The 19045-nt window shown below is 33.0% G+C and overlaps 2 protein-coding genes across 3 annotated transcripts in view; one reads left to right on the forward strand and one right to left on the reverse strand.

Moving 5' to 3' along the window:
* Positions 1-19045, forward strand: part of LOC126771045 (calcium/calmodulin-dependent protein kinase type 1-like) — a 370899-nt gene that overhangs the window by 1266 nt on the left and 350588 nt on the right. The window contains exon 2 of one of the 2 annotated variants that reach the window (XR_007669509.1): positions 89-4456. Coding sequence is in view for 1 of the 2 variants with exons in the window: in XM_050490718.1 (XP_050346675.1) it covers positions 89-305 (217 nt within the window). In the remaining variant the exon portion in view is untranslated. Of the gene's footprint in view, positions 1-88; positions 4482-19045 lie in introns of those variants that run through there. The other variant, XM_050490718.1, reaches the window with a different exon arrangement.
* Positions 4480-10774, reverse strand: LOC126771041 (protein sly1 homolog). Its single transcript, XM_050490709.1, has 11 exons — positions 10608-10774; positions 10180-10339; positions 9588-9889; positions 9411-9500; positions 8320-8569; positions 8067-8225; positions 7470-7645; positions 6634-6904; positions 6157-6292; positions 5227-5436; positions 4480-4708 (listed from the first exon to the last, which is right to left on the reverse strand). The coding sequence occupies exons 1-11, from the start codon at positions 10633-10635 to the stop codon at positions 4598-4600; spliced, it is 1893 nt and encodes a 630-aa protein (XP_050346666.1). The 5' UTR covers positions 10636-10774; the 3' UTR covers positions 4480-4597.

Consider the following 19045-nt stretch of genomic DNA (forward strand, 5'->3'; position numbering starts at 1 on the left):
GGAAAAAAAACTCAATGTTATAATAAGCTTATTGAGGCTTGTCCAATTTTGTTGGTAATAAATAAATATATAATAAAAAAAATTGCAGGCAAGCCTTAGCGCATCCATGGATTTCTGGTAATGCAGCTAGCAACAAGAATATTCATGGTACAGTGTCTGAGCAACTTAAGAAGAACTTTGCCAAGTCCCGCTGGAAACAAGCATATCATGCGACTACAGTTATCCGACAAATGCAAAAAATGATTCTCAGCAGCAGCAGCAGTTCAAGTCGTAATACCAACGCCCAGCCCAAGACCCAACAATAGTTTCTCCTCTGAATTAGCGACTTCTAATGTGATTAAGGTACTTAATGATAAATATTTCTCTGAATTTGGATCACCCAGCAAAAACATATGTAATCAACTTGTCAGTTGGTACAACATTATTAATTTGGTAGACAACATTAAAGTAATTGATATTTATTGTTGAGGCAATTGCCAGCAATAAGTATCCTTGTTAAATTTACTTCATTACTTTTGTCAGTGTTTTAATTTCAAAGGGTGAATACATACACCTAGAAATTACTTATTGATAATAATCAACGAAACTTAATAGAATATTGGACTAGTCACAGTAATTATGAGGTTTTTAAATAGATATCAAATCATTTTTTAATCATTATTTGCTTTACAAATGTAATTGTTGTTAAGGATGTGGTTAGTTAAACAATGATGCCTTCTTTTTTGAATGTAAAATTAGTGAAGGAGAAATCAGTGTTTAATTACAAACACTAAACAATGTTTATAAGTAAAGCTGTATCTCTGTATAATTTGTGTAAGTGGTATTTTTAAGTTGTGAACTTAAATTGTTTTTTTTTTTTGAAGTACTTCTTTTCGAAGGCTTCTTGCTTTGTTACTCTTCTTGGAATCTCAAACTTCAATCCATGTCATTTATAATCTCTGTTTAAACTTTTACATGACATATAATAAAGTAACATGTGTAATATGAAAATCTTTGAAAGAATCTTCATTTATCTATTGAATAATTAAAATGAGTAGTGAGGGTTAATATTCTCTTCTGAACATTCTGTGCTAATAATAACTTAGAGATAAAGTGATAATCCCATAATGCTAAGATTTGTTGGAAGTTAATATAAAATATAAATTAATCATTATATGAATGCCATTAGATATTTGGGCTTCACGGGCTGATAATATGACATATTTATAGCCACATAAATGTGCATATTTATTGTTACTGTTTTATGAAAAGGAGCTGTCCAAAAAGTGTATTTAAATAATTCGGATTTTCAGCTAATATTAGGATTTGAAAGTTTGTTATTAAAATTTGATAGTTATAATATTGCTAGAAATGTGATTAGCTGCTGTTTCCATTGATTGTATGCAATAGTTGTATTTGTTAGGTTATGGTTAACATCTGTGGGATCTAATTGGATTGACTTTGTTTATACAAATATTGTTTACAATTGAATAGAATGGAAGTTTCTGAGCTATAATTAATGTGTGTGTGTATGTGACATATTTCCTATTTAACCATATTATAATAAAATAGTTGTTTTAAAAAGTATATGCTATAATATGTAAGTTAAATATTCTAAATTTGACTCCTTCCTATCTATTAGTAGTTTTATAAATACAAAATGACTACATCATAGTCACTGTTCTTTTCTCAAATACTATCGCTGAAAAAAAATAACAATATTCCGTAACTGCTGTTAGACTAGAAAACTAATATTTTAATGGGCCTAATGCAGAATTCACAAAATAGCTTCTTTATATTTATTTATCTTAGAAAAATAATAGATCAAAACATTAAGCACGATTTTTTAATTCCACTTTTTGAAATAAGCTATATTTTTTACTTAAAAAAAATCATAAATATTTAGAGCTCGAAGGAGATAGGTAAAAAAAAATATGTAAAAACTACTTGTTTTCAAAAAACAAAGCATTTTCCAAAATGTTTTTTTTTTAAATAAGGTCAACATTGTTACCTAAGTGCAATCTATGTTATATATTATAGATTTTAGTTCAGAGATTTTATAACTACATATTCTTGTTATTATAAGGTAGTCATATCATGCTAAGCATAACACAAGCAACCATTAACCTAATGACTTAGAATTTTTTATGATTCTTTAGCAATTTCATTAACTATTATCTTACTTTCCAATACATATTTTAGTTATGTAGTTATCTGACAAAAACTACATTCCGATAAGGAATCCTAATGTTATATCTTTTAATAAAGACATTCCATTTTTCAGTATTGCACTTTTACTATTGGATTATGTTGAAAACTTTTTATTATATAAAATATAAATATTTGTATTATACATATTAAATTGAAATTATATATATTTTTACATAAATGTATAATTTGAGTTAATTATAATCTGAAAAAATTAATTCAAGTAATTGTGTCTTCCGTCCACATCTTTCACGACCAACACCTTGTCAAAACTTGATTTCACCTATTTTATTTACAATCAAAATGAAATAGAGTGGTCCATCTTATTTAATTTGATATTAATTTATGTCATATATCCAAAAGTTTCCTAATGAAAAAATATTTACAATTCTATCAGAAATATAAATGTAAAGAAATGTAATTTGTGTTCATGAAGGCTGTGACGGGAGAACTGATTTATAGATTTTAAAAATATGTAATTGAAAAAATTGTGGTGAGTTACGATATTGTAATGTATTAATTCAAAAATGTAAATGAAAAAACTTTTTTTTGACATGGCTATGTAGACTGTACTTCTATAAATTTTATCCATGCCAGGGTAACCATTATGCACTTTACTTTACAATATCACTTTACTTTAATTATATGTTAAGCATTTAATTTAGAAAAGTAAGATTTACTTGATTTTCATATGAATTAATGTTTTTGTAACCTATGACATTTATGATATTGAACTCTGTTAATTATTCTTGTGACAAGGTTTTTCCTGTTTATGACATACTAGTCCTTTTTAATCTCATTTTGATGAATATGGTATATATAAATATAACATTAGATTAATATGACAAGTAAACTTAAGACACTATCTTATTTATCAGTTTTTTTTAATCCAATAAAACATAATTATAACCACATTGTGTTCTATAAAATATTCTATATATCACGATAAATCGGCTATTGTTTACTTTAAAATCTTGATTGTGGAAAATTCTAGTTTTTTATATTAGTTTACAATATTATTGCAATGTACATTAAAATAATGTAATTAACGTACTTATTATTTGTAATAATAATATATGTGTCTATAGAAGATATCGGTTGAAGCGCCTTCTAAATACGATGTTTTTATATTATAGGACTGGTCACTGATTTTAGAAGTAAGGAGTTAATGATTTATCGATAATTTGTATGTCTATTTATCTATTATGTTTGTGCCATTATAATTATTTACTAGCCTTTCTAAAAAGTGATAAATTTTATATAAAGTAACATAAGGCTTACTCTTTTATTATATAATATGTACATTATATAAATATTTTAAATTGTTGTGCGTGATATTAGAAATTGCATATTATACTTTGCTTTCATAGCTGTCAATGTTTTTATATTTCAAACGAAATTTATTGGCATTCTATCTAGAGCTTAAGTAATTGTGCGTTGTAACAAAATTTAAAGAGGCGTATAAAATTACTATTATGAAGTATTATGCGCACAATATGATGAACAATATTTTAATAATTTCCATTGGTGGATTATATTTGTTAAATTCTAAATAATGATGACATATATATTACATATTTTATAATTGTTTTAATCAAGACTTGTAGTTTAGAAATTTGAAACAGACACAGATGCCTTGTGTTCTTTGACCATAATAAACCTTGCCATACTCTGATGTGGGTTCCTGCAATTAGGTTACTTTCAAGCTTGCTCTCTTATAGCCACATATCACTTGTTATTAATTTTTTCACTGTGCCAAACCATATCTTGTTCCGTGATAGCATGTTATAGAAGATAAACATGGAATATTTTTCTTACTCGACAAAGGTTTATGCAGTGCTAATTGTAATAAATTCAAGTTCCTTGTCGAATAAAAAAATGTATTTCTTTATTTTATATATTAATTATAAGTACATACCTAACACATCACTATTTTTCGAAGGTTATTACTTTAAATTTTTTTATGTAACACATATTAATTTTTAATTAGCACAATAGTTTTAAGGGTTGGGATAAAAAATATCGACAAGTTTCTTTTTATGTACTGATTTATTTAGTATTGACCATTACGTAGTTGCGGTTGTTGAATCGTTTGCCTCATCAAAAAGAATGTAAGAGCGACGTGACAATGCATAATAATACTAGCTTGTTTAAAGATCTGATGCTATACTGAATTCGTAATCTTGTGATTTTAGATTTTATACTTCTTGTTCTAAACAATAAAAAGTTTTAGTAGATATTAGATGTTAGCTCTATTTTCAATGTCATTGTAAATAAAATGCCAACTTGTTGAACTAGTCTTTTATTTACATTAATATAAAATACCCATTAGGAATAATTAAAACAATTAAATATTTTGGTATAATATAATATTTTACAACTTTTCATAAATATCTCATAAATGGAAATGTTACTGAAGTTCCTCACCCAATAAAGAAAGTTGTTTAAGGAATTGAAATGCGTTTGGCAAAGTTGTAGCTCCATAGATGATTTTTCTTGTTATTCCACTCGCCGCTTGTTGCTAAACAGAACAATTATAAAATTATACAAAGGAAGAAGTACCAAAATATTACAAATCAACTTGCAATCGTCTAATTTTTCACTCTTAAATAACAATGAAAAATAACTTTGTAGTGTTTCCTATTTAATATAACGTTGTGAAACAACATTTTTTTAGCATGTATTTAATTTGCTACACGTGGCATTAAAATTTGACAAATACACGACCAATTGTTACTAAGTGTCTTATATTTTAAGAATATAATGTAGAAAATATTTTTTTGCGAACACGCATTTTTTGATAATAATAAACGCGGTAATCATAAATTTAAATGAATATGTAAACATTTAAGATAAATTACCGTTTTCTTGTAAGAACTCTAAAACAGAAAATAAAAAAGAGGAGCGGTAAATTGATTTACGATGAAACATAAAACAAAGTAAGTGTTATCGCGGTTAAAAACCGTATATTATATAAAACTAAAATTCATAGATTGATAATTTTTGCATACTAAACTTGTCTTGTCTCTTGAAACGTACCTTTGCAAAATCGATGAGATTGTGATATTCTATGTAACTGCCACCCCCAACGAGAAACACGACGGCATCGGTGGGAGGGGGGTGTCGCGGCGCACGAGCTCGTGCGCCCCCGTCAGTGCGTGCGGCACGAGGATCCAGCCACGCGAGCTCGTTATCGCCCGCTCCACTGCTCCCCAGCGCTGTCTCCACGGTTCGGCTCACGGGCAATTTCTTAATTTGAGTAATGATTGGTTTGATTTTTACGATCATTTTTTTGTTATTTTTTTTTTAAATACTTGTGTATGTTTACAGAACACTTAAATCAAAATAAATAAATTACTATCCGCATTTAATCCCTAGGGTGCAGACAGGTTTAACAACATCTAATAATAGTGAATATATTGTAGAGTGATTTAGTGAGAATAACAATTTGGCAAAAGAGATCAACAGAAGTGCACGAATTTGTTTCACTTTACACTTGCGACACCAGTCGCATAGGTGTCTGCAAATCACGCCCTTAATTAACGATTGATTACCGTTGAAAACAAATACTTCTTTATTCAAATACGCTTACAGGCAATATCGATTTGTCATTTAACAAAAAAAATTTAAATCTACCGCGGGTTTCGAATGTAGATTTTAATTAGAAAACCCAGCAAGGGATTCTTAGTTATCTCTAATGTAGCTTTTCTTCATTAATCATATATGTACATGTAGCAATCATATACAATTTATTGTATATATCAAAAACATTTGAATTATTCTGAAATATAATTACTAAATACTATTATAACGCAAATACTGATATTAGAAAATAATTTCAAGTTATGACCTGTCATCATTAATACTTATTATTTATCGAAAATCATAATTTGAAGATAAATCTTCAATTTACTAGAGAAGTAAACCTTTTTTGAGATTTCTATTTTCCATAAGTAAAAAGATGCTTACATGTTTCTTCACAACCAAGTTTTTTACGCCTTCCATAACAAATGATGATCCTTGTGATACTAATTTTGAAAACATGGATACTGTTTTGGTTCCTCCACCTTCATATTGACCTTGACTAGACATTTTAGTAAATCCTCTGTAAAGTAAATGATGTATTTTATGATATCGTCATTTATATAAAAATTTACAAATACAGCATATTTCATAATGTTATAAAATTTGTATTGTATTTCAATAGCAGAAGAAGGAAACACAAATAAACAAAATGAATTGACATTAAATCATTGGTCGAGACCTTAATTAGTAGATTAATATCTATGGCATTCATTAAGGATTTGTGAAAAAATGGCACATTGAATGTAGGCGAAGTTGTTATTGGAACTTTGGTTCTGAGTATTTAAGTGGAATGGTGTTGTATTATAAATAAAGATAATATATTAATCATGAACTAATATATATATATATAAGTCTACTCACTTCCAACGTTTCATATAACTCATTGGCTTAATGTCACAATTTGCAGCTAGTAATGCAGATTCAAATTTTTCATAATCATCGTCCATTATTTGCGTTGCACACAGATAATATATAATAAACAAACGCATTTTGTCCTCTGCCGTCCCTGCACTAGGATCAGTAATCAAATCCATAACAGCTTTACTTTCGACTCCACTACTTTTGCTCATTATTTTTTCTTCCAACTCGAAAAATGAATCTAGTCGCCTTGATTTAATTGCATTGAGGATTGCTAGAAATAAAAAAAGAAAAATTACTTGAGTTATTTACTTACAATAATTTTAAAAATTAGCTTAACATTGAAAGATTTTTTAATAGGGTTATGTAACTAGTATTATTTGTTGTAAGCTAAATGAATAGATGTTTTAACATAGACACTTTTGGTACAATAATCTGACATGTGTGTCAGAACAAAATTAAATATATTCGAACCAAAAAACAGGAACATATAATTCATCTTGTGCTTGACGGTGAAGGAAAACACCGAGAGGAAACCTGTATGTGTCTAATTTCATTGAAATTATGCCACATGTGTATTCTACCTACCCGCATTGCAGCAACCTGGTGGAATAAGCTCCAAACCTTCTCAAAAGGGAGAGAAGGCCTGAGTCCAGTAGTAGGACATTAACAGGCCGTTACTGTTACTTATTAAATGTATATCAATAATATATTATTTTTCAATTATAAAATTTAAATTAGCAGTCCACAGATTGTGAGAATTAAGCACTTAATTATCTCTCCTTTAAAATAAAATAATGGCATTTTACTGTGAAACAAAGGATTTGTCACACGCATACCTGTAGCAATAGTAGTGTGCATATCAATAAGACGCTTCTTCTCCATGAGTTGAGGTAATGAGTTGACTGCACTGGTGAGTCGCTGTGTGTTATCACTGACTAAGCTCAATGCTAGGTCACTGTCAGCATCTAATCCCATAGAACTTTTAAGTTTCTTTACTTCTGCTTCTGAACTCCTATAATAATCACAGTATATCAGTTTAAAACTTCAATATTTTGATAATAATAAGTAATAAGCCGAGATGGTCTAGTGGTAAGAACGCGTGAATCTTAACCGATGATCGTGGGTTCAAACCCGGGCAAGCACCACTGAATTTTCATGTGCTTAATTTGTGTTTATAATTCATCTCGTGCTTAACGGTGAAGGAAAACATCGTGAGGAAACCTGCATGTGTCTAATTTCATTGAAATTCTGCCACATGTGTATTCTACCAACCCGCATTGGAGCAGCGTGGTGGAATAAGCTCCAAACCTTCTCCTCAAAAGGGAGAGGAGGCCTTAGCCCAGCAGTGGGACATTAACAGGCTGTTACTGTAAGTAATAAGCTAACAGTTCAATTCCTTATTTACTTTTAAGTGTATTAAAAAAGATATTTACCTATATTTATCTAAATCTTCTTGTATAGCCTCTGCTACCGTAGGAAAAGGGCTACCTTTATGTTCAGACCACAGTGGATCTTTCGAGTCTAAATCACAAATTCTAGTTTTAGCTTTTTGTCCTGGTGCTATTGGTGCTGAACTTTCTGGTACCACTGCTCTACAAAAACAAAATGTAAATCAAAGAGTGGTATTAAATTGTTTATAATAATTTTATATAATTTCAAGATGTTTTAAGCTGTTTTAATAACAACCTGTTTAAAGATAAATCCAGTACATCATGAGCTAATGCTTGGTATGTCCAAGTGTGATGTAAAGGTGTTGCCATATCCATATTTCGGTCAAGTAATATCAGCATAGGGCGAGTAAAGCTGAAAGTACCAGCTTGTCCGTGGAATAAATTATTTCTTGCATCCCAGAGATTTTCTCGTAGCTTCTTGTCCAACTTCTTTGCTACCATTTCTGCAGCATTGCCTTTACTACATCTTATTATAGGGACATTACCTGTGAAAAAAATACAGATTTTTCTTTAAATTAAATTGGTTAAACTAAAACAAAACTTTACCCTATAGTAACCTGTAGTTAAGTAGGAAAGTAAGTTTTTGACTGCCTCATTGGTTTAATGCCAGTGATATAAGGATGTAGTTCTGTGTTGTAAGTTCTGGATTCAAGCCCAGGTCGGGAAGATAAAAAGTTATTAAGTTTATATTTTGAAAAATTGACAGTCCGTGTCTTCCGGAGTCTGGCAGTTGGATGTGTGTGCATTTCCGTGCCTCGGATAGCATAAAGACGTTTGTTCTGCGCCTCAACTCATTCCGGTCATGTGGGATTTGAGAATTCCTCCTATCGGATTATGAGAATGAGGGAATAGATTGCTTTTGTATTTGTGCACACATTTGTGTACTATATTATACGCTATTCTTATAATATCCCAATGTTTAAATTGAACAACTGTGTATTTAATTATTATTTATATGTAAAATATGGATTATAAATAGATAACAAGCATTTTGAGCAATAATTTTCCTATTTATACTAGCTGAAATCTCTATAGCTTAGAATATTTTTAAGTGTGAAATATTTTGTAATATTAACTCTATATTAAAAAATATTTGACACTTGAAAAAAGTGTGTGAAATAAAATGTAGTAGCACAGTATAAGTTGTTGCATTTTTTGGCTTGATACTGACTGTTTAAGACCATTGTCATTTATTATATAATTATTTGAAAAAAGTAGCATGGCAAAAACCCATACCAATTTTACACATTCAATTTCGGGATGGCTAGTTAGTTTAAATTAAAAAAAAAGCCAAATTAGCCAATTTATTTCTAAAAAAATGCATACCAAGTGTAACAAACACTGAGAAAAGGCTCTCAACAATTTCATCCATAATGGCTTCCATCTCCGTATCTTTAGTGTCTCCTTTATTTATAGCTGAAAATTAAAAAAAAAGAAATAACACATATAATTAAAAAGCCAATTACAAAGTGTTTATTTGAATAAAGACCTTTCATTATTTACCATAATAAGACAATGAATCCGATTGTTGATGTTTCATTATGAATAAATCATCTTCTAAGCATATAAAATTTAAATATTGATCAAAGACTTTGTGAATGCTCATAACAGAGTTAGATTGGATGGCAGAAGCAGCTAGGTCTTCTAATTTTTGTCTTGTTATTGGTGATATGAAGTTCAAGTGATACTGGTCATATATTCCATTGTCGAGGTCTTGACATATTCTTCCAAGATTTTCCTCTGTTGGGGCACAGAAGTACACTGCAGGTACTTCTGGGATAGAATCTCGGTCTGAATGTAGTTGTCTGTAAATGGATTTGTTTATGTTAGAAAAGATATATAATTAGAATTAAATCATTATCATGTATCATCATCATACACTTATCCAATTTATTTATGATATATATATATAAATTCGAAACAATAGGTGAAGTAAATAGTACTACTCATGATTTCAGTTAATTTTTTTTCGCACCTATCACAAATTATCTTTGAGTTCAAACATAGACATATTTTATTCAAATTATCTTTGTCATATAATATTCCTACCCTAGGCTATGAAAAGGATTTAAACAGACAATATAATTTTACTCACACATGTATAGTAACACCCAATTCCCTTAATTCTTTAACAGATATTAACGGTGAAATAATATCTTGCCCCACTCTATCATAAATGAGCACTTTCCATGTGGGTTCAGTTGCCACTGCTTTTGTCAATGGTTGATTCAAATTTAGCATCTGTTTTAAGGCATCTGCAATAATATTTTTTAATTTTAAGTAACAATTTATAAGAAAACAATAATGCCTAAATAATTAAAAAATAAAAGAGTAAGTAAATTGTACAGATAAAAAAATCGAAACATTAAATGTTTTTAGAGAGTACATAAAATAATATAGAGTATGGCGTCATTGACACACACTCAGACGAAATATTATTAAGGTTTATATTATTACTGGGATTTTTTTATAGTAATACTGATGTTATACACTTAAAAATTAGTACTGAACATAATAACTTACTGAGTTGTCGCTCTCGTAAGGTCGTCATTTTATCGTAAGAATTAAATTGCCATCAAATATTACAACAATTTAGCCTACTGCAATTTAGGTGTAAAGTATTGTTTTTATTATCATTTAAAAATGACAAAAATATGTACTGCAAGAATTATAAATTTCATGTCCTTACGTTTGTCAAACTGACATTTATTTGCTGTCGACACGTCAGCTCTGACAAATGACACTTATGAAAAACTTGGCTTGGATTCTCGGTGATTGGACGAGTATTTAGTAATTTAATTTGGGATCATCATAATTTTATTTTGTGTTTTTTACCAAATACTATTTAAAAAAATAAAGTCGGTGCACTCGGCCGTATGCACAAGGTTACAAGTAGGCTTATGCTAGATTTTTGTCTTTTAGGACAGTGGTGCAAAAAATATCACTGTCATCCCTCCCATCCAGCATTCGAAGATGATGATTTAAAAAAGAAACTTATGTGTGACATTCATTAAAAAAAAAAACTACCGCTTATTTGATTTATTTCGTTATACGGTAATAGGGTCGTGATGGCCTAGCGGTTAGGCAGCGAAAGATTTCCATCAGGGTGTGGTCACTCCATATGGTTGCACATACAGCGTTATGGAGAGCATTTTACCGGCGTATATGCGTTAACATGGTGATTTCCGCCCTCCCACGTTGGTTAGGAGGCGGCACCAGGCGGCATTAGCATTGATGAGCTTCAGGTTCAGTTGGACAAAGTGCTGCCTGAAGCTTCATCTTCCGTCCAGGATCAGACCTAGAAGGGAGAAGACCCGACGTAGTCCGGGGAAATAGAGAACCTCCGTTTTTGAGATGGAGACTATCAAGCTCAACATTTCAATGTGGTACACTGACCTAGCGTACTGGCCTACATTATGTAAAACAATATTGTAATAACTATAGATATATTATAGTGTTAGGAGACTACTTGTTTCATACAACAATGTTCTTAAAAAAAGACGCGTTAATTTAAAACCGCCATTTTGTTAGTTTTGATGGTATATTATTTAGTATTGGCGTGACTTGTGATTTGTTGTATGACTGAATGTGTTCAATTTTGTTATTTGGATTTTTAAGAATAATTAAGTGAGTGAGAACGTACTACTTACAATAATGTAACAATAATTAGGTACCTATTTTAATCTAGTTTAATTCAATATAGTTATGTACGAATATAATTGTGTAATCCTATTTCCGTTTTAGTTACGAATAAAATTATAATACTTACGTAATGTAACTAAATTGTTAAGTAGCCTAGTCTAACCTGCCATTGTAGCAAAATGTTTATCCTAATTTATATCGAAATTGGCTGATCATTTTTAGGTAACGCAAACTTTGGTGCCCTAGTCATCTTCTTTCTTTAATATTTTTTGAAGATAAAAGCACAAGAAAACCTTATAGCCCTTTTCATTAGCTTTTTTTCGATTCTTGAGAGTAGAAAAGCAAATGGTAAGAAGCCCACCTGAGACTGCCGTAATAAATGTTTCACTTGTCTCAGTTTAACCATATAAATAGTTGGATTATATTTACACAAATTTATTTATTATCACATCATTCAGATGGTAAGTTGAAATGTCCATAAAATAAATTCGGGGTCAAGCTCGGGCAAGCACCATTGAATTTTCATATGCTTTTGTATTTATAATTCACCTCGTGCATTCACAAATAATATGCACATATATATATACAAACACAGTAAAGAACGAACAGTGCTAATGTTAAAATAAATTCTGTGCCATACGTCTACTTAGAGCCAGTCTTCGGTAAAGCAGCGCGGTGTTTGTTATTAGTTACAAAAAGAAAAGTGGCGACAATAGTGGGATATTTAAAGGTTGCTACTTTTACTTCACAATTTATATTAATAAACTAAAAATACTTAAAACATGATTTTAAGTATATGATTGTAAGTATTGATGACGAGCCGGTTGGTGTGGTTGGTAGAACACTTGCCTTTCACGCCGAAGGTTGTGGGTTCGATTCCCACCCAGGACAGACATTTGTGTGCATGAACATGTCTGTTTGTCCTGGTCTGGGTGTAATTATCTATATAAGTATGTATTTACAAAAGAAAAGTAGTATATGTAGTATATCAGTTGTCTGGTTTCCATAGCACAAGCTTTGTACAAGCTTAATTTGGGATCAGATGGCCGTGTGTGAAAAATGTCCCAGGATATTATTATTATTGATGTAACAGCCTGTGAATGTCCCACTGCTGGGCTAAAGGCCTCCTCTCCTCTTTTTGAGGAGAAGGTTTGGAGCTTATTCCACCACGCTGCTCCAATGCGGGTTGGTGGAATACACATGTGGCAGAATTTCAGTGAAATTAGACACATGCAGGTTTCCTCACGATGTTTTCCTTCACCGTAAAGCACGAGATGAATTATAATCACAAATTAAGCACATGAAAATTCAGTGGTGCTTGCCCGGGTTTGAACCCACGATCATCGGTTAAGATTCACATGTTCTTACCACTGGGCCATCTCGGCTTATATTATTATTATTATTATGATTTTTACAAGAGACCTGTCTACCCCATTGATTTTCGCCGTTTTCTTTAATGTAGGTATTAGGTATCTCTATTTTTCTGAACATAACGCAGCGACGTGTGGTGGCAGATCTAATATATCATATTGAAGGTACAATTATCGCTATGTAATAGGTAATTATAAACTGCCACATTAAATTTTGCTCAATAAGTTTTAAAATAATTACACTGGTAAAACATTGCCCGAGTTGTAATTTGGAATCCGTAGATAGATTTTAATTTTTAGTTCGTCCAATTGAACATGAATGGAAAACTGATAAAACCTGTTCAAAATTTTTTATTGTACGATTGAAGTTTTTTGAGAAAAAAGCATTAAAAACCTTTGCAAGTCTATTCAGACAGATAGCAGACATTGATAACGGCAGAAGGAGGATAGATACCTACTATTTATAAGAAACAATGCTACATTAATCTGTAAACAATTATAACTTTTTTATCCAAACTTGTGCAGATTTAATACAAATAAAGCGCTAAGGAATAATAATTTGATTTCTTAAATGTTACAATCCAGTTTTATATTATATTCATAGCATTTAAAATGGCTTATAATATTTACATAAAAATCTACATAATCACTAAAGTACCATTTTTATCTATGTTTTTCAATAAATTGTTAACTATAATTAGCTTTTTCATTTCAAAGCACGTCACACAAGTATAGCTAATGAGTCATACTCGTATAAATAAAATTAAGGTAGAACGAATTAAATATTTTAATCATATCCATATGAGGCAGCGAACTTTTCAATCCATCCTCGTATGTAATCTGCATAAAATCAGTTGAAATCAATACACTTCATCCAAGTATGCTCTAACAAGTACTTTTGATCGTCATTATAAAAGGTTAAATTAAATGTAAAGCTACGACTTATGTGTGTGTGTGTGTTTTAGCATTTTTCACTACTTATTTTCGTAGATATGTAAGAAAATGTATACTCAATAATATTCAAATCATTTGTTTTTTAAATAAATAAAATCATAAGAAATTTGCCATGTTTTTTAACTTACTTAGGTAAATGTGTAAGTCGTAATTACGTTAGTTCCGCAAACAGTTAGTATAAATAGTGAAAATCTCTCGAACATTTATTTAATCATGGGGTGAATTGCAAAATCATGGTTTTACTTATAAATGTCGCTTAGGGGCTGATTAGTTAAATAGTGTTGTGTCTTCTTCTTTAGCGTATTAAATCGATGATAACAGAAAAAAATCTTACATCAAACATACCTTACAGAAAACAAAACCATAGGTATTCAATGAAATTTTACTCAAATAAATATTTAAAAGAATTTATTTAAGTAGATTCAATTGAATGAACAGTGCTTTACTTCAAAATATGAATTGCAAAATGTGTGTCATCAATTAAATTGCTGCAAAACAAAATTGTTTCGAAAATAAAATTTTCCAAAAATTCATGGTTTCATGTCATTTCAATATTACGTAATTGCATAATGTACAATTCCGCTTTATACATATTTATATATATTTAAAAATATATTTTTTAACTAAATAAGTAATGGTTTTAGTATATTTAAGTTCATAAATGAAATAACGTTAAAAGAAAACTGGATTAAAGCTGAATGACATAATATAAATGATACAGATTGGCTGTAACAAAATTTAGTTTAGTTTTTGTAAAAATAAAGTTAATTTTTACAGTAATCTCCGGATTTTTTTTTATTATAAGTGATTAATATCTATGTTTACAAATTGTTCTTTATTTTGACAAATAATAATCAGTGTTTAAATATAATCCTTAATATAATATTTAAAAAAACCTTTGATTAATAATACAACTAATAATATATAAAAATAAATGCTATAGTAATTAAACTTTTGCAATATTGTGTTTCCGAATGCCATTTAGTATTTTTTTATAATTTTTGTTAATCTATCTGCTCCATATTTATTTGAATGATGCTTAGACAATATTAACAGTAATAAGCAAATCATTATACTTGGTAATACATGAATTTCAGTATTCTACTAAATATCACCAATTTTTTATTTCATTTTTATTATTTTTTGTACTTTTCACTTTTTTTTCTTTCTTGTTATGTTTGAGGACTTATCGTTTTTATTCGTTCTTATTGTATTTAGTATGTATTTATATTATATACTTGTTATTTTTATATATTGATATATTATTTATTTATTGATATATAATATGTGTATATGTATATATTATATTATATTTGCCGTGTGGTGACGGCGACGAATATCACCACCCCATCTCATCCCGTGGGGGGCGTAGAAGTCGACCCGAGGGAATATACACCAGAGAACGGGCAGCAGCGTCTCTCTGAGTACTATGACTAACTTACTGCGATCGCCAAACCGTCTTCCAAGCGTGGCGATTATGGCATATCCCCTCATGATTCGCGCAACGAAACCACGGCCCCTAGTCCCCGGCAGCCCTGCTATTCCTAGCCTTGGTAACAGCTGTGGTAACGGCGGGGCAGGGGGTGCTAATAATCCCCGGCAGATTTCGTGTTACCAACACCGACGACCTCTGGCCCTGGCAACATATAACACGCGTACACTGCGGACCGACGAGAAGATCATCGAACTGGAGGAAGAATTGAGCAGGTTACACTGGGATATCGTCGGATTATCCGAGGTCCGAAGACAGGGGGAGGATACGATGATCCTGAAATCCGGTAACCTTTTCTATTTCCGAGAGGGCGATCAACTGTCTCAAGGTGGTGTCGGGTTCATAGTCCACAAGTACCTCGTTAACAACGTTGTGAAAATCGAGAGCGTGTCGGCTAGGGTGGCGTACCTTATACTCAGAATCACCAAGCGGTATTCTTTGAAGGTCATACAGGTATACGCGCCGACTTCGACACACTCCGACGAAGAGGTTGAGGTCATGTATGAGGATTTATCTAAAGCCATACATACCAACAAGACTCATTTCACTGTTGTAATGGGGGACTTTAACGCGAAGCTGGGCAAACGATTCGGTGATGAGTTAAAGGTGGAACCTCATGGAATTGGAGACCGCAACCCTCGGGGCCAGATGTTGGCCGACTTTATGGAGAAGGAGGGACTCTTTATGATGAACTCCTTTTTCAAGAAGCCAGGTCAGCGTAAATGGACCTGGGTGAGCCCTGATGGGAAAACCAAGAATGAGATAGACTTCATCTTGTCGACGAGAAGACAAATATTTAATGACGTCTCCGTGATCAATGCAGTCAAAACTGGGAGCGATCACAGACTCGTAAGAGGCTCGTTAAATATCAATGTTAAACTCCAGAGGTCCCGACTGATGAAGTCTACGCTCCGACCATCACCTCTTCAAATCCGAAATCCCGAAGCCTTTCAGCTCGAACTCCCAAACCGATTCGATTGCCTAGCAGACTGCGAGGAAGTGGACACATACAACGACAGGCTTGTGGAAACTGTCCGTACGGCTGGGTCTAAGACCTTCAAGACCAGCCGTACAAAAGGAACCAAAAAGATCTCTGCCTCTACCCTACGGCTTATGGAGGAAAGACGGAAAATGATTCTGACGTCCCCAGCTGATGTTGCCGGCTATCGGCTGATCAACAGAGAGATTTCAAAGTCTCTAACTCGCGACACTCGCCAATTTAATACAATGCGCATTAAAGAGGCCATCGAGCGGAACAAAGGCTCTAAAGTGTTCGCCAGAGATCTGTCTGTTGGTCAGAGTCAACTGACAAGGCTGAAAACTGAGGATGGCAGAATAGTCACGTCAAGATCTGAGCTGTTGGAAGAGGTTGAGAAGTTCTACGGTCAGCTGTACACGACAGCTCAATCACCTGTCAGTAGTCATGCTGCAGATCCCAGAGCAAGACTAACCCGACACTACACTGAAGATTTTCAGGACGTCAGTCTTTTCGAGATTAGAATGGCTCTCGGACAACTCAAAAACAACAAGGCACCTGGTGATGATGGTATTACAGCCGAGCTTCTGAAGGCGGGTGGTACACCGATCCTCAGGGCTCTTCAGAGGCTTTTTAACTCCATCATTGCCAAAGGTCAAACGCCAAAAGCATGGCACGGAAGTGTGGTGGTACTTTTCTTTAAGAAGGGTGATAAAACCCTTCTGAAGAATTACAGGCCCATCTCACTGCTGAGTCATGTTTACAAGTTGTTTTCGAGAGTCATTACGAATCGTCTCGAGCAAAGGCTTGACGACTTCCAGCCACCCGAACAAGCCGGATTCCGGAAAGGCTTTAGCACCATAGACCACATACATACGCTGCGGCAAGTTATACAGAAGACTGAGGAGTATAACCAGCCACTTTGCTTAGCGTTTGTGGACTATGAGAAAGCCTTTGATTCGATCGAAACCTGGGCCGTGCTGAATTCTCTTCAAAGGTGCCAAATTGATTATCGGTATATCAGGGTGTTAAAGTGCTTGTACGAGAACGCCACCATGTCGATCCGACTCCAGGATCGGAACTCAAAACCTATCCAACTGCAGAGAGGTGTAAGACAGGGAGACGTGATATCTCCGAAACTGTTTACCGCTGCATTGGAAGATGTTTTCAAGCTTCTGGACTGGAACGGACTTGGCATCAGTATCAACGGCGAGTACATCACTCATCTTCGATTTGCCGATGACATTGTAATTATGGCCGAGACCTTGGAAGACCTCGGCACTATGCTCGATGACCTCAGCAGGGTTTCCCAACAAGTGGGTCTAAAAATGAACATGGACAAGACGAAAATCATGTCGAACATCCATGTTGCACCCACTCAAGTCAAGGTTGGAAATTCTGCACTCGAAGTTGTAGACAACTATGTCTACCTAGGTCAGAAAATCCAACTAGGTAGGTCCAACTTCGAGAAAGAGGTCCATCGTCGAATTCAACTCGGCTGGGCAGCGTTCGGGAAGCTACACGATATCTTCTCATCCCAAATACCGCAGTGTCTCAAGTCGAAAGTCTTCGACCAGTGTGTGTTGCCAGTGATGACTTATGGATCAGAGACGTGGTCGCTCACAATGGGCCTCATAAGAAGGCTCAAGGTCACTCAAAGGGCAATGGAGAGGGCTATGCTCGGAGTTTCTCTGCGAGATCGAATCAGAAATGATGAAATCCGCAGGCGAACCAAAGTAACCAACATAGCCCGAAGAATTGCTAAATTGAAGTGGCAGTGGGCGGGGCACATTGCTCGCAGAACCGACGGCCGCTGGGGCAGAAAGGTTCTCGAGTGGCGACCACGAACCGGAAGACGCAGCGTGGGCAGGCCCCCTAAAAGGTGGACCGACGACTCAGAACGAGTCGCGGGAAGCCGTTGGATGCGGGCAGCGCAAGATCGGCCAACGTGGAAATCCTTGGGGGAGGCCTTTGTCCAGCAGTGGACGTCTTTCGGCTGGTGATGATGATGATAATGATATATATATATATATATATATATATATATATATATATATATATATATATATATATATATATATACACATATTGCTTTTTTGTTATTATTAGCGTTGAATTATTATGATATTCTACCTTGCCTGAATATGAAAAAGTATAATTATCATCAATTTTACAGTTAATGTTCTTAGCGTTATTTGTATTGCACACCAAGAACGCGAAACGTTCCCACCAGAAAAAGAAACATAATCCATTCAATTTTTTGTTTTTCAACTTGATACTACGTATTATATAGAATATTTTCTCAATCTATTATCTCAATATTTTTGTACGGTTCCGAATTATGGTCAATCCGTGCAGCTGACCGAAAGAAGATTGAGACTTTCGAAATGTGGTGTTATAGAAGAATGTTGCGTATACCATGGACAACATAAAGAACCAGCAGGTCTATTCTCGACCAACTGAAAATTACTACCAGACTATCCACTATATGCTACCAACGAGTCTTAAGTTATTTTGGCCATATTTT

Source organism: Nymphalis io, chromosome 10, assembly GCF_905147045.1.
Source record: "Nymphalis io chromosome 10, ilAglIoxx1.1, whole genome shotgun sequence".
Lineage (NCBI taxonomy): Eukaryota > Metazoa > Arthropoda > Insecta > Lepidoptera > Nymphalidae > Nymphalis > Nymphalis io.

Bases quoted from the DNA above. Each gene is read 5' to 3' on its own strand.
- LOC126771041 (XM_050490709.1), bottom strand. From the start codon at position 10,635: ATGACGACCTTACGAGAGCGACAACTCA. The intron at 9,501-9,587 runs GTAAATAATGAA...TTTAATTTTCAG, and splicing joins GGATTCATTGTCTTATTATG to CTATAAATAAAGGAGACACT. The intron at 5,437-6,156 runs GTAAGCATCTTT...ACTCAAATTAAG, and splicing joins ACTTGGTTGTGAAGAAACAT to AAATTGCCCGTGAGCCGAAC.